Source organism: Lynx rufus, unplaced genomic scaffold (assembly GCF_022079265.1).
Source record: "Lynx rufus isolate CCGP_SWC_20201006 ecotype Redwood Valley unplaced genomic scaffold, mLynRuf1.p SCAF_13, whole genome shotgun sequence".
In the NCBI taxonomy this organism is placed as follows: Eukaryota; Metazoa; Chordata; class Mammalia; order Carnivora; family Felidae; genus Lynx; species Lynx rufus.
In genome coordinates, this window is record NW_025814827.1 from 42241553 (window position 1) to 42253824 (window position 12272).

Genomic DNA, 12272 nt, shown 5'->3' on the forward strand with positions numbered 1-12272 from the left:
GATCCCCAGAAATAAAATTACTGGGTCATGAATGCAAACACATTTTGATAAATACACTAAATTGCTTTCTAAAAACTGTTCAGTAAATTTTGACCAAATAGAACTTCCACAGTTCCAAATTTTCAGTCCTATTTTTTTATTATTATTTTTTTTATCCTGTATCAATCTAATAGGGGGCATGACACATCTCTCTTATTTTAATTAACATTTCATTACCTGTTAAATTGAATATTTTTCTATTTTTACTATTTGTATATTTTTCTTTAGATTTGCTGCTTATTATATTTGACTCATAACTTTTGTAAATAATTAAATAAGGTTGTCATTTGAAAGCTGATTTCTATAAGCACACATTATGGATAGGAGAGCATATGCCAACTCTTGGTTGAATAATTCCTCGACCAGTGTGTCTTAATTTTAAACTGGTGAGAAGCATTAACACACCTCCAGAAGGATAGTATATAGCCCTGAATGTATGGATAGATAGGAAGAGGAGTCACTGAGACAAAGCAAACAGTACCCACCCCAGCATTGTTCAAGTGGGTGTTTCCCTGCCAGGCTACCAGAGCCTGATCATCTTCCACATGTCAGTCAAGTAACCAAAGCTAAATTTTAGCATAGATTCACCAATACCACTTACTAATAATTTGGTTTCTATTTCAATCATAATGCTCTATTTGATTTGACAATTAATTTTCAATACCATTTGAGGGACACCTGGGTGGACCACGTGGTTAACATCTGACTTCAACTCAGGTCATGATATCGCAGTCCATGAGTTTGAGCCCCGCATTGGGCTCCATGCTGTCATGACAGCTCAGAACTTGGAGCCTGCTTCAGATTCTGTCTCCCTCGCTCTCTGCCCTTCCCCCATGTGCTCGCTGTCTCTCTCTCTCTCTCAAAATAAACATTAAAAAATTTAAAAAATACTATTTGACAAATTTATCCAATTTTCTTACAATTATTAAAAAGTTATAATTTGTGGGTCTGTAAGTGTGTAGGCCAAAAATTGAACTGGGATGATTCATTAAGTTAATGCCAACTATAAGGTGTTTTGGTGGCTGGCCCAGCTAAATTCCCTTTCTAGCTGTACCATTCTGCCATCCTTGTACAGAATAAGCCTTTTTTCATTTAAAACTTTAATGATTATCTGCTTCATTTGTATTCAGTCATTTCCATGAGACTTGATATATTCATTAATCTTCTTTATTCATCCACAATACCTGGCATAAATTAATGTAAAAAATTGCATGAGGTTGCTTCAAGTTAAACAAAACTGAACATTACCACATTGAGATTATTAATTCTGTATCTGTTTTCTATTATCTATTATATCCTACTTGTCATTATTACCTAACCAATAATGAACATTTTTATAGCTATCTTGATTGGTTTGAAAGCCTTCGTTGAACATGGGATTATGACTTTTGCCTCTTTTGTAATACCTGTGATCGCACATTTTAATATTATTCATACAGCCTGTTTTTAATCAGTGTTAGTTTATTCATGTAACATCCAATGAAGTAATCTCAAACATGAAAAACCAAATATGAAAACAAGATCAGAGTGCTACAGAATACAAGGACTCATAAAAATCTGACACTTAGGTGTGGACAATTTAGTTTTCCCCTGGCTTCTTATTACATCACTCTGAAATACCTTGTTTATATGAAACAGTAGAAGTTACCTAGAAATCAATGCTCTGGGTACTTGCATTCTCCTTATGACACTTGCTGTATGTGCTTGCATGTTAAACTTCTAGCAGACTGACACGTTTGGTAAGAAACAGAAAATGATTGTCTTAGGGACTCACAAACTATCCTAAGTAGTAAAAACAAAAACACAGCCATATCTTTGGTTCAGAAACCACAAATCTGAACTTAAAGCTGGCATAAATGGAATAAACTCCTCTTGGCATGGATTTGGTGATGGAATGATGATTCTGTGACTAATAAGGGACTGAATCCATCATGTTCACATTCCTTCTCCTATTCTTTCCATGATTTAGTAGTATTCTTCTTAAGTTTCACTTAAAATTTGAGAAAAATAAGTATGGGATATATTTTGTAATCACTAATATATATTCTTACTGTTACTACTTTGAAATATTCACTCTGAATTAGTGTTAATGAACAAACTCACTATTCAAATACCCTGCAGTCTTTTTCAGCTGATGGTAGATTTATTACCAGTGGTATGATAGTCTGTATATTTAAGTGCTAGAACATTTCTCCCAGAAGGTATAAGAGTACTCCTATAATTTGAACTATGAACTTGGTGATATTTATTGATGTGCTGTTTGTTTCAAAGCCAAAGTAGCAAAACTCAGTACTATAATTGACACTGTAGTATTTTAGGTATTTAAAATTTAGCAAAATGTTAATTATTATAAAAACATGATTTATAATCTCACGCTCCGTGAGTTCGAGCCCCGCGTCGGGCTCTGGGCTGATGGCTCAGAGCCTGGAGCCTGTGTCCGATTCTGTGTCTCCCTCTCTCTCTGCCCCTCCCCCGTTCATGCTCTGTCTCTCTCTGTCCCAAAAATAAATAAACGTGGAAAAAACATGATTTATAATTGTCAGTGGCTTCTTTGTGAATGTGGGATATTTGCAGCTATTTATAGGGGCCAAGTTAATAGGTGAAATATTGATAAAATATACTGATAAAAGTAGAGGAGACTTTTTGTTTTTGAAATTTTGTCAAATTGGTTTCCATACAACACCCAGTGTTCATCCCAAAAGGTGCCCTCGGAGTCTTAATATAGCCTGTCATGTCAAAGCATATTCTGTTTTTAACTCAAAGAATGCTACCCCAATCAAGTCAGATGTGTTAACAAATCTGCTTTAAAATGGAGGTGATTTCAAAATGTTACAGGATGCTTTTTTAAACAATGCCTATATACGGAGGAAAAAACTACTTAGGAATTTTAATATATGTTGTTGATTGTTTCAGGGAAGATGAGATGAGCCACAGAATATTGAAACTGGTATAATATGAGATTCTGCACTTCATTTACAACTTCAGATAACTAGAGATAGGTTCTATAATAGTGAAAGACTAATTGTGATAGAAACACAACAATAAAATCACCTATGTGCATTACAAAGGACAATAATTAAGGATTTGTGTTACCACCTCACAATTGTCTAAAAGACTTGCTTAGAACCCACATGTCGGTTCCGTAGCTTTTTCATGGCTTCCTTTACATCTTTATTCCTCAATGTGTAGACCATGGGGTTAAGGACAGGAGTGAAGACAGTAAAAAACACAGAAATAAATTTATCAATTGGGAAGCTTTCAAAAGGCCAAATATAAATGAAGATTAATGGGCCAAAGAACAAAACCACAACAGTGATGTGGGCAGACAGGGTGGAAAGTGCCTTGGATGTCCCACCAGAGGCTTGCTGATGGACAGTAGCAAGGATGATAGTATAAGAAATGAGCAAAAGGAGGAAGCAGATAAGAGAGAGCAGGCCACTGTTGGTTAGCACGAGGATCTCTAAAACATATGTTTCTAAGCAGGCAAGCTTGATCACAAGGGGAAGATCACAAAAGAAATTGTCTACCTTATTGGGTCCACAGAAAGGAAGATTGACTGTGAATGCCAGGTGGCTGGCTGAATGCACAATACCAATGGTCCAGGAGACTCCCACCAGAATAGTGCACACCCTTCGGCTCATGACGGTAATGTAGTGCAGAGGTTTGCAAATAGCAATATATCTATCATAGGCCATGGCAACAAGAAGCACCATCTCACTACCCCCAAAAACATGCAAGAAAAAGATTTGTGACATGCATCCCTGGAAGGTGATGGTCTTGTGTTCATTGAGGAAATCTGCAATCATCTTGGGAGTGGCAAATGTAGCCTGACACACATCAATAAAGGAGAGATTGCTAAGAAGAAAATACATTGGGGAATGTAAGCGAGAGTCTGTAATTACTGTGAGGATGATAAGGATGTTCCCCAAAACCGCAGCTCCATAAAACACAGAGAAGAAAAAGAAGAGGAAGAGTTGAATATCTTGAGAGCTAGACAGGCCCAACAAAATGAATTCAGTAACCACTGATTTATTGCTCCATCCATTAACTGACTCTGGGCTGCTGAAGTTATCTATAGGAAAGAAAAATAATTAAAAATGGATAATAATAAGCCCTTTACCATATTGCAAGTAGATGTTTCAATTCTAATAATTATAAAAATAATACGGTGAGGCTATAGGAAAATAATTATTCACATTACTGTTAGGAATTGATATTTTCCCTGTGATTATTTACATAATTATATGAATTGTACTTTACTTTTTGCATTTATGGGTTGGCACGAGAGGGAAAGAGAGAGGGAGAGAAGGAGGAAAAGAAAATATTTATGTAACATGAAGTCAGTATGGAGGATGGAAGGTGTTGAGTATTTGCCTCTGGATTCTGACGTGTTTTTGAGGAAGAGTTCAAGGTCCCTATAATACTTTTAAAGATACATATGCTATACTTACACATTCAGATTTTGAATAGCAGAAAGTGAGCCTGATGCCTTTTACAGAATCTTGAAGGGAGAGAAAATTTAGGCCAAATGTAAAGAGATGGAAATCAGCCCAGTTAATTTGGTAAATGATATCAGAGAAATGGAGTGAGATGTGGCCATGTATTTGAAATATCTGCGGTTAAAGAGAGAGTTAGAGAAATTGTGACAAACTAAATTAGTGTGAGCAACAGATTGCATTCACTTTTCTATATTAAAACAATTAAGTTTTATAGCAGTTAATTATACTATTAAGCAGTGAAAACGTATCTTCCCAGAACCTGAGAAGCACACATTTTTTAAATGAAAAATTATTCTTTTAGAAAGATGGGAAATGGATACAAGCAAGCATCACAGAAGGAGTACAACAAATATCCGATGGCCATTTTAAGAGATGTGAAATCTCACTGGGAACTAAAGAAATAAGATTTCAATTAAAAAATATATCCATCAGTAGAAGAATTGACAAAGATGATATGCATACATACACATATACACACAGTGAATATTATTTAGCCATAAGAAGTACAAGATGTGGACATTTGCAACAACATGGATGTATCTAAAAGGTATAATTCTAAGTAAAATAAGTCAATAAGATTTGAAAGGTGAATGCCATATGATTTCACTTATATGTAGAACTGAAAAAAGAAACATAAACGAATGTATAAGGAAGGTATACATATATATATTAAACACACACACACCTAATGGAATATCACTCAGCCATAAAATAGGATGACGTCTTGCCATTTGTGGCAACGTGCATGGACCCAGAGGGTATTATGCTATGTGAAATAAGTCCAACTGAGAAAAACAAAACAAATGAATAAACAAGCAAAAAAAATAGTCTTTTAATATCACAATTACACTATTTACTTTTTTCAGTGATTTCCCTTTTATAACAATTGAATGTAATACTATTTAGTCTGCTCATCAAAGATGAGACTGAATGTAATTTTAATTAGCATGTTTCTCTCATGAACTTATCACAATAACAAAAGTATTTTCCAAAGCCTACTGAATATCATAATTGGTGTAATTAATTCATCCAACAAATATTCTAGATTACTGCTCTATAACATACACTTTTATAGATTCTGGAGACAAAGCAATGAAAGAAAAAGAAAACAGAAGTGTTTGACCTGCATGTAGCCTACATTCTAAAGGTGGTGGCTGGGCTGGCAGAGGTGATTAAAAATAAATAAAATATATATTTATGTCAGTTTGTGGCTAGGTTTATGGGAAAAAATCAGAGCAAAGGCATATGGACTGACCAGGTGATCAGACAAAGCCATCACTAGGAGGGTTACATTTTCTCCCATACCGGGAAATTAAGAGCAAGCCTTGACACAAAGGGCATAATAGCAAGCTTGGGCAATAACTTATTCATGTGAAAAAAGCTTTCTCTTGGGAAACATACTATAATTTTAGCAGATCTGTTAGAAATTAAATGAATGAGAATTTGACTTTTACCTTATTATGGAATTAACAAATGCATAATTATCTTTTCTGAATAGTATTCTACCTCATAGGCTTAAATATGTCCACAGTTTTCAGGAACTATAAATTCAGTCTTTACAATAAGGACCTGTATTTAAAACTCTCCTTTTTATTTTCTAGAATGAAATATGGACATAATAAAAATTTATTTCCAAGTTTTCATTTCCATACATACACACCTATAAACAGATTTGAACGGCAATTTATTTTCATTCGAATGTGCCAATTTTTTCATTCAAAATTAAAATGAAATAATTTGTGATTTCCAGAAGGAATCCTTTGAAATGAAGCTTATGGTCAGATCTCAGAATCTGGGAAGAGTTCCCTGTGTATCTATATTAACACTCGGTGACAACTAGTTGAGATGATTTATTTATTCATGACATGACTTTCATGTATTGAGGCCATTTAAAAATATAAAAATTACTAATTACTTTTTTAATAATACCTCATAGAATCTTATGCCTTTTGAAACCTCTTTTTGTATTATAGCTCTGTGTGTACAAGGCCTGAAGACAGTTTGCCAAGTGATAAATCTATTAACCAAACTTTTCTGATCTTAAACCATTCCTCTTTGTCTACAGTTAGTTTTATTGAAGTGACTTCATTTAGTTCTAGAATTACAGGCAGAATTTCTCTAAAACCATTCTAAAATGATTTTTTTCCATATTGAGATAATCATATTCTTATTCACACTTGTGTAGTCAGTCAGTCTTCATAGAAGGGCAGATAGTGAAAATTTCCACAGTATGCCATAATATACATAGCACAAGTTTGAGATCAGAAAATTTGAGTTCAATTCCTGGCTTCACTACTAACTCTTTTTATTAGTGTTTATCCATTTGTTCCAGCTTATTGAGCACCTACTATGATTATATGCCAAGCACTCTGTAGGCCTGCAGATATAATGATAATCAAAACAGAGAGGATACTTATCTTCATGTAATCACTGCAATTCTCTGAACTTTGTGTTTGTTACAGCATACATTTGAAAGAGGTGTGCAAACTATGAAGTGATAAATATTAGTTGAGTGAGCATACTATTGTGTTTAAAAATCAGATAATAAAATTTTACCTCTACTCAGGTAAAGTCAATCTGAATGTGAAAATATCTGCTTCTGAGCAGATTAACAATCTATGAGATTTTAAAAAATGAAAAATAAGATTAAAATAAAATATTAGAATGAAATAATTTTTCATTAATAAATTTATATAATTTATTATAACAATGAAATGAAAGTTTGACAAAAAGGAGATACTTAAAAAGAGCCAGGTAGTGTTCTTTACAGATGTCTGTATTCATTTGCAGTTACTTCTACTCTTTAGAGTTCTTTTTTTTTCTTAAATTTTTTTATGTTTATTTTTGAGACAGAGAGAGAGACAGAGAGAGAGACAGAGTGCGAGTGGGGGAAGGGCAGAGAGAGAGGGAGACACAGAATCTGAAGCAGGCTCCAGGCTCCTGGCTGTCAGCCCAGAACCTGATGCAGGGCTCAAACTCAGGAACTGCGAGATCATGACCTGAGCCGATGTCAGACGCTTAGCCAACTGAGCCACCCAGACACCGCTAGCCTTTAGAGTTATTAAGCTCTAACCTATAAATGAAAATAGGGTAAACCAAGCTAGCTATCCTTGTGAAAAAGAGAAAGGAACTTTTTAATGTTTCATTATGATATTTATTTCATATTTAGAATACAGAGTTAAATAGTGCCCTGTCTTGGACATCAGGCTATCCTAGAAATAATCTTTCTTGGTTCCTGACTTTGGAAACTAACCAATTGGAAATTTCTACCTAAGATGAAAATACACTGAAAGCAAAACCAGACTTCCATTTAAAAAGAAATGTGAAATTTATATGTGGTAATTTTTGGACTCAGAAATTTATTTTTCTGAGCCAGAAGTTTAAAAGTATTCCAGTTAAACAGAAAAACGGAAGTTTACAAACAGGAGGTCAAATTGTTGAAGTTTCTTTGGGTGAAGCTCTAGGTTTTTTGGCTCAGATTCATAAACACAATAATTTTTTTTGTGATGGTTCTAGAGAGAAAAGAGTCAATGAAAAGAGTCAATGGAAGACATGGAAGAGAAAGAAGATAGCCTCACAGTAAAGAACCATATTTATATAAGGAAATTTGCTTCTTGTCCCTGTGTATATAAATTGGAGAAAGGCTTTTGGATATTAAGGACTCAATTTAGTTGCCTTACACTGATACATGACTAATAATTACATAAATATGTATGATACAAGAGACTGCAAAAGAATAGAATTTGGAAAAGGTCCTTAATAAGAAAGAAAGATCAAATTATAGTATTCTATATTGGTAAAACACTGGAAAGAAAGAACTTCTGCTAATCATAACAGCCAGCATTTTCTTAGTCAACTTCATACAAAGCACTGTGCTAAACACTTCATCCATTATCTCATTTATTCTTACAACAATGGCACAAAAGAAGTACTATTATAATCCTAACTATACAGCTAAATCTTAGCAGTACAATTAGTGTCATCAGGGCATAGTGCTAGTCAGTAGGAATTCTGTACCCAAAAAACACATATTTAACCACTACATATATTACTATATTACTAATATATTACTTACTTAATTATATATATTACCTGATAACTAAGAATCTATCAGGGGAAGTCTACCTGGTTATTAAAATGACAGTTTTGTGCCCCATTCTATTCTCTATCATTATCTCTGTACTTTGAAAATTATATACCAGTATGCTTACTTCTTCCTGGGTGTCTCAATCTGTCACCTGTGTTAGCAGTGACAATAACCAGACATAGTCTGATACTTTGTTTCAGATTTTAGAATCTCATCAACAAGCTCCAAATTCTCATGCTCAAGAAATCCAAGTCATCTTAATTCTAGTAATAAGTTTAACCTAGAATCCCTTTAACCCTCCAAGTGATAACCTTTATATTTAATTTTTTGCCTGATGTGATTAATTTCCACATACCAATTTTGAGAAAAATCCCAGGAGAGTAATAACAGGTTGAAGAAGATAAATCATCAAACTTTTCTTTTTAAAGACTGAGTCACAAAAGCCCATAAAACAAGTATTTAAATACCATAGTACATGCTATATATCTTAGATAACCAGTACCATGGATTGCAGTAGCCAATTAACGAACTTCCTGTATGAAGTGAAGTCATCTTGCTGTGGGAGTTATTAACACAATTTCAGTTGGTTTACCCAAAAACTAGATGGTAAGAATTTTTAAATTGTCTATAATTACAAAAGTGGCATATATGACAAGGGGGAAATTTAGTGACCCAGAAGCTTACAACAGCTACATTTACTCTCATTTAATAATCAGTTTCCCTTCATGTGATTTCTTTTCCATTGTTTAGAGTGACTGTGTCCATAAGCACTAGGTCTTATGCTCAGAACCTGAAGGAAATCTAATCAGAAAAAATGAAATCTGACAATGGGTCTAAGAGAATTGGAATTTTGTTTTTTCTAATTCTTCACTTCTTTCTTTTCATGGAAATATTTATGATTAAGTTTTTAAACTCCATACTACACAATATGCTACCAAAAAAACCCTCCAGCTTTTTCAGTTGTCATTGCTCAACACCTGGCAATACATTAGAATCAGAAAGAAAGCTTATTTGGGCATACATGGACTGAACTGCTTATGTACACATAGCTTGCTTTTTAACATTGTGGAAAGATATTTCAGAGCAATAGAGGGGCTAAAAAGGTCTACAGAGAAGAGCAGGTTACAGAGAGAACCTACTTAATGTTGAGACACAGAGGAACTTCTCCAAAAATTTGGCAAGTCTAATGGAGGAGCCCCAACTTCTCTTAGTTCTTAGCTAATAGACCACATACGTTCTTGGCATATTCCTTTTAATATTTCACAGATACTTCAGTTCTTCTGTTTCCAAAACTGTTTGTCCTTTACTCTGCCTCATCCCAGCTAATGGCATTTCTCTTTCCTGTGATTATGGTCAGAAACTTAGCTCCTTCCTTTTCTTCAATTCCTTTTCAACCCTGCTTTGCCTTCCCCCCAAATATTCCTGATTTATCTTACTTCCCTCTTAACTCCATGGCTAAACCTTTGTTACCTTTCCCGTTAAGTGTCTCAAAGGCCTTCTAATGGTTTCTACCTTGTACCATTGATGTTTTCCAATCAGGCTTGTAATGCAATATACTTCCCTCTGCGGACTTCCTTTGCTGCATTCCAAAAGTTTTGGACTGTCGTGTTTTCATTTTCATTTGCTTCCATGTATTTTTTTTTGTTTCTTCTTTAATTTCCTGGTTAACCCATTCATTCTTTAGTAGGATGTTTAGTAGGATGTTAAGCTTTGTATATTTGAGGGCTTTCCAAATTTTTCCTTGTGGTTGACTTCAGGTTTCATAACGTTGTGGTCTGAAAATATGCATGGTATGATCCTGATCTTTTTGTTCTTGTTGAGGGCTGATTTGTGACACAGTATGTTATCTATTCAGAAGAAGGTTCCATGTGCACTTGCAAAGAATGTGTATGCTGCTGATTTAGGATGAGATGTTCTCAATTTATCTGTTAAGTGTGTCATTCAAAGCCATTGTTTCCTTATTGATTTTCTGTTTAGTTGATCTGTCCATTGCTGTAAGAGGGATGTTAAAGTCCCCTACTATTATTGCCTAGGTTTCTTTATGTTTATTATTAACTGATTTATATATTTGGGTTCCTCCAATTTGGGGGCATAGGTATTTATAATTGTTAGCTTTTCTTGATGGATAGACCCCTTAATTATAGTATGATGACATTCGTAATCTCTTATTATAGTCTTTGGTTTAAAATCTAGTTTGTCTGTTGTGAGTATAGCTACTCCAGCTTTCTTTTGGCATCCATGAGCATAATAGGTATTTTTATGTCCCTTTACTTTCAATCTGCAGGTGTCTTTAGGTCTAAAATTAGTCTCTTATAGGCAGCATATAGGTGGATCTTGTTTTTTATCCATTCTGATAACCTATGTCTTTTGATTGGAGAATTTAGTCTATTTACATTCACAGCAATTATTGAAAGTTATGAGTTTACTGCCGCTGTGTCACCTGTAGAGTTGGTGTGTCTGGTGATGTTCTCTCCTCCATTCTGTCTCTGTTGCTTTTAGTCTTTTATTTCTCCACTCAAAGAGTCGCCTTAAAATTTCTTGCAGGGATGGTTTAGTGGTCACAAAATCCTTTAGTTTTTGTTTGGGAAAATCTTCCTCTCTCCTTCTATTCTGAATGACAGCCTTGCTGCATAACGAATTCTTAGCTGCATATTTTTCCGATTCAGCACATTGAATATATCCTGCCACCCATTTCTGACCTGCCACGTTTCTGTGCACAGATCTGCTGCAAACCTAACCTGTCTTCCCTTTTAGGTTAAGGACTTCTTTCCCTTGCTGCTCTCAGGATTCTTTCCTTGTCTGTGTATTTTATAAATTTGACTATGATATGCCTTAGTGATGGTCAACTTTGTTGAATCTAATGGGAGTCCTCTGTGCTCCTTGGATTTTAATGTCTGGGTTCTTCCCCAGATTAGGGAAGTTTTCAGCTGTAATTTGTTTAAGTAAACTTTCTGCCCCTTTTTCTCTCTCTTCATCTTCTGGGATTCCTATGATACAAATTTTATTATGTCTTAATAAGTCGCTGAGATCCCTAAGTCTACCTTTGTAATCCTTTACCTTTCTTTCCTTTTTCTTTTCAGATTCCTTATTTTCCATAGTTTTCTTTTTTTAAGTTTATTTATTTTTAAGAGAGAGAACAAGTGGGGAGAGGCAGAGAAAGAGGGAGAAAGAGATCCCAAGCAGGCTTCATGCTGCCAACATGGACCCTGACATGGGGCTTGATCTCACTACCCATGAGATGAAATCAAGAGTCAGATGATCAGTCTACTGAGCCACCCAGGTACTCAGCCAAAATGTTATTTTCTGTATCATTAATTCTTTCCTTTGCTTTGTCAATCCTCATTTTTATGGCATCCACTGGGTTTGCATCTTGGTTATAGCAATTTTGATTTCAGCTTCACTAGATTTTAGTTCTTTTGTCAGTCTCTTCAACAAATGGTGTTGGGAAAGCTGGACAGCAACATGCAGGAGAATAATATTGAACCATTTTCTTATACCACTCATAAAAATAAATCCAAAATGGATGAAAGACCTAAATGTGAAATAAGAAACCATCAAAGTCCTAGAGAAGAACACAGGCAGCAACTTCTTTGACCTCAGCCATAGCAACTTCTTACTAGACAAATCACTGGAGGCAAGGGAAACAA

At 34.7% G+C, this 12272-nt stretch overlaps 1 protein-coding gene across 1 annotated transcript; it reads right to left on the minus strand.

The window, feature by feature from the left end:
* Nucleotides 1-3146: 3146 nt before the first annotated feature.
* On the minus strand, nucleotides 3147-8430 carry LOC124508150 (olfactory receptor 4K1-like). Its single transcript, XM_047074566.1, has 2 exons — nucleotides 8420-8430; nucleotides 3147-4074 (listed from the first exon to the last, which is right to left on the minus strand). Exons 1-2 carry the CDS (start codon nucleotides 8428-8430, stop codon nucleotides 3147-3149), a joined length of 939 nt encoding a protein of 312 aa, XP_046930522.1.
* Nucleotides 8431-12272: the final 3842 nt, after the last annotated feature.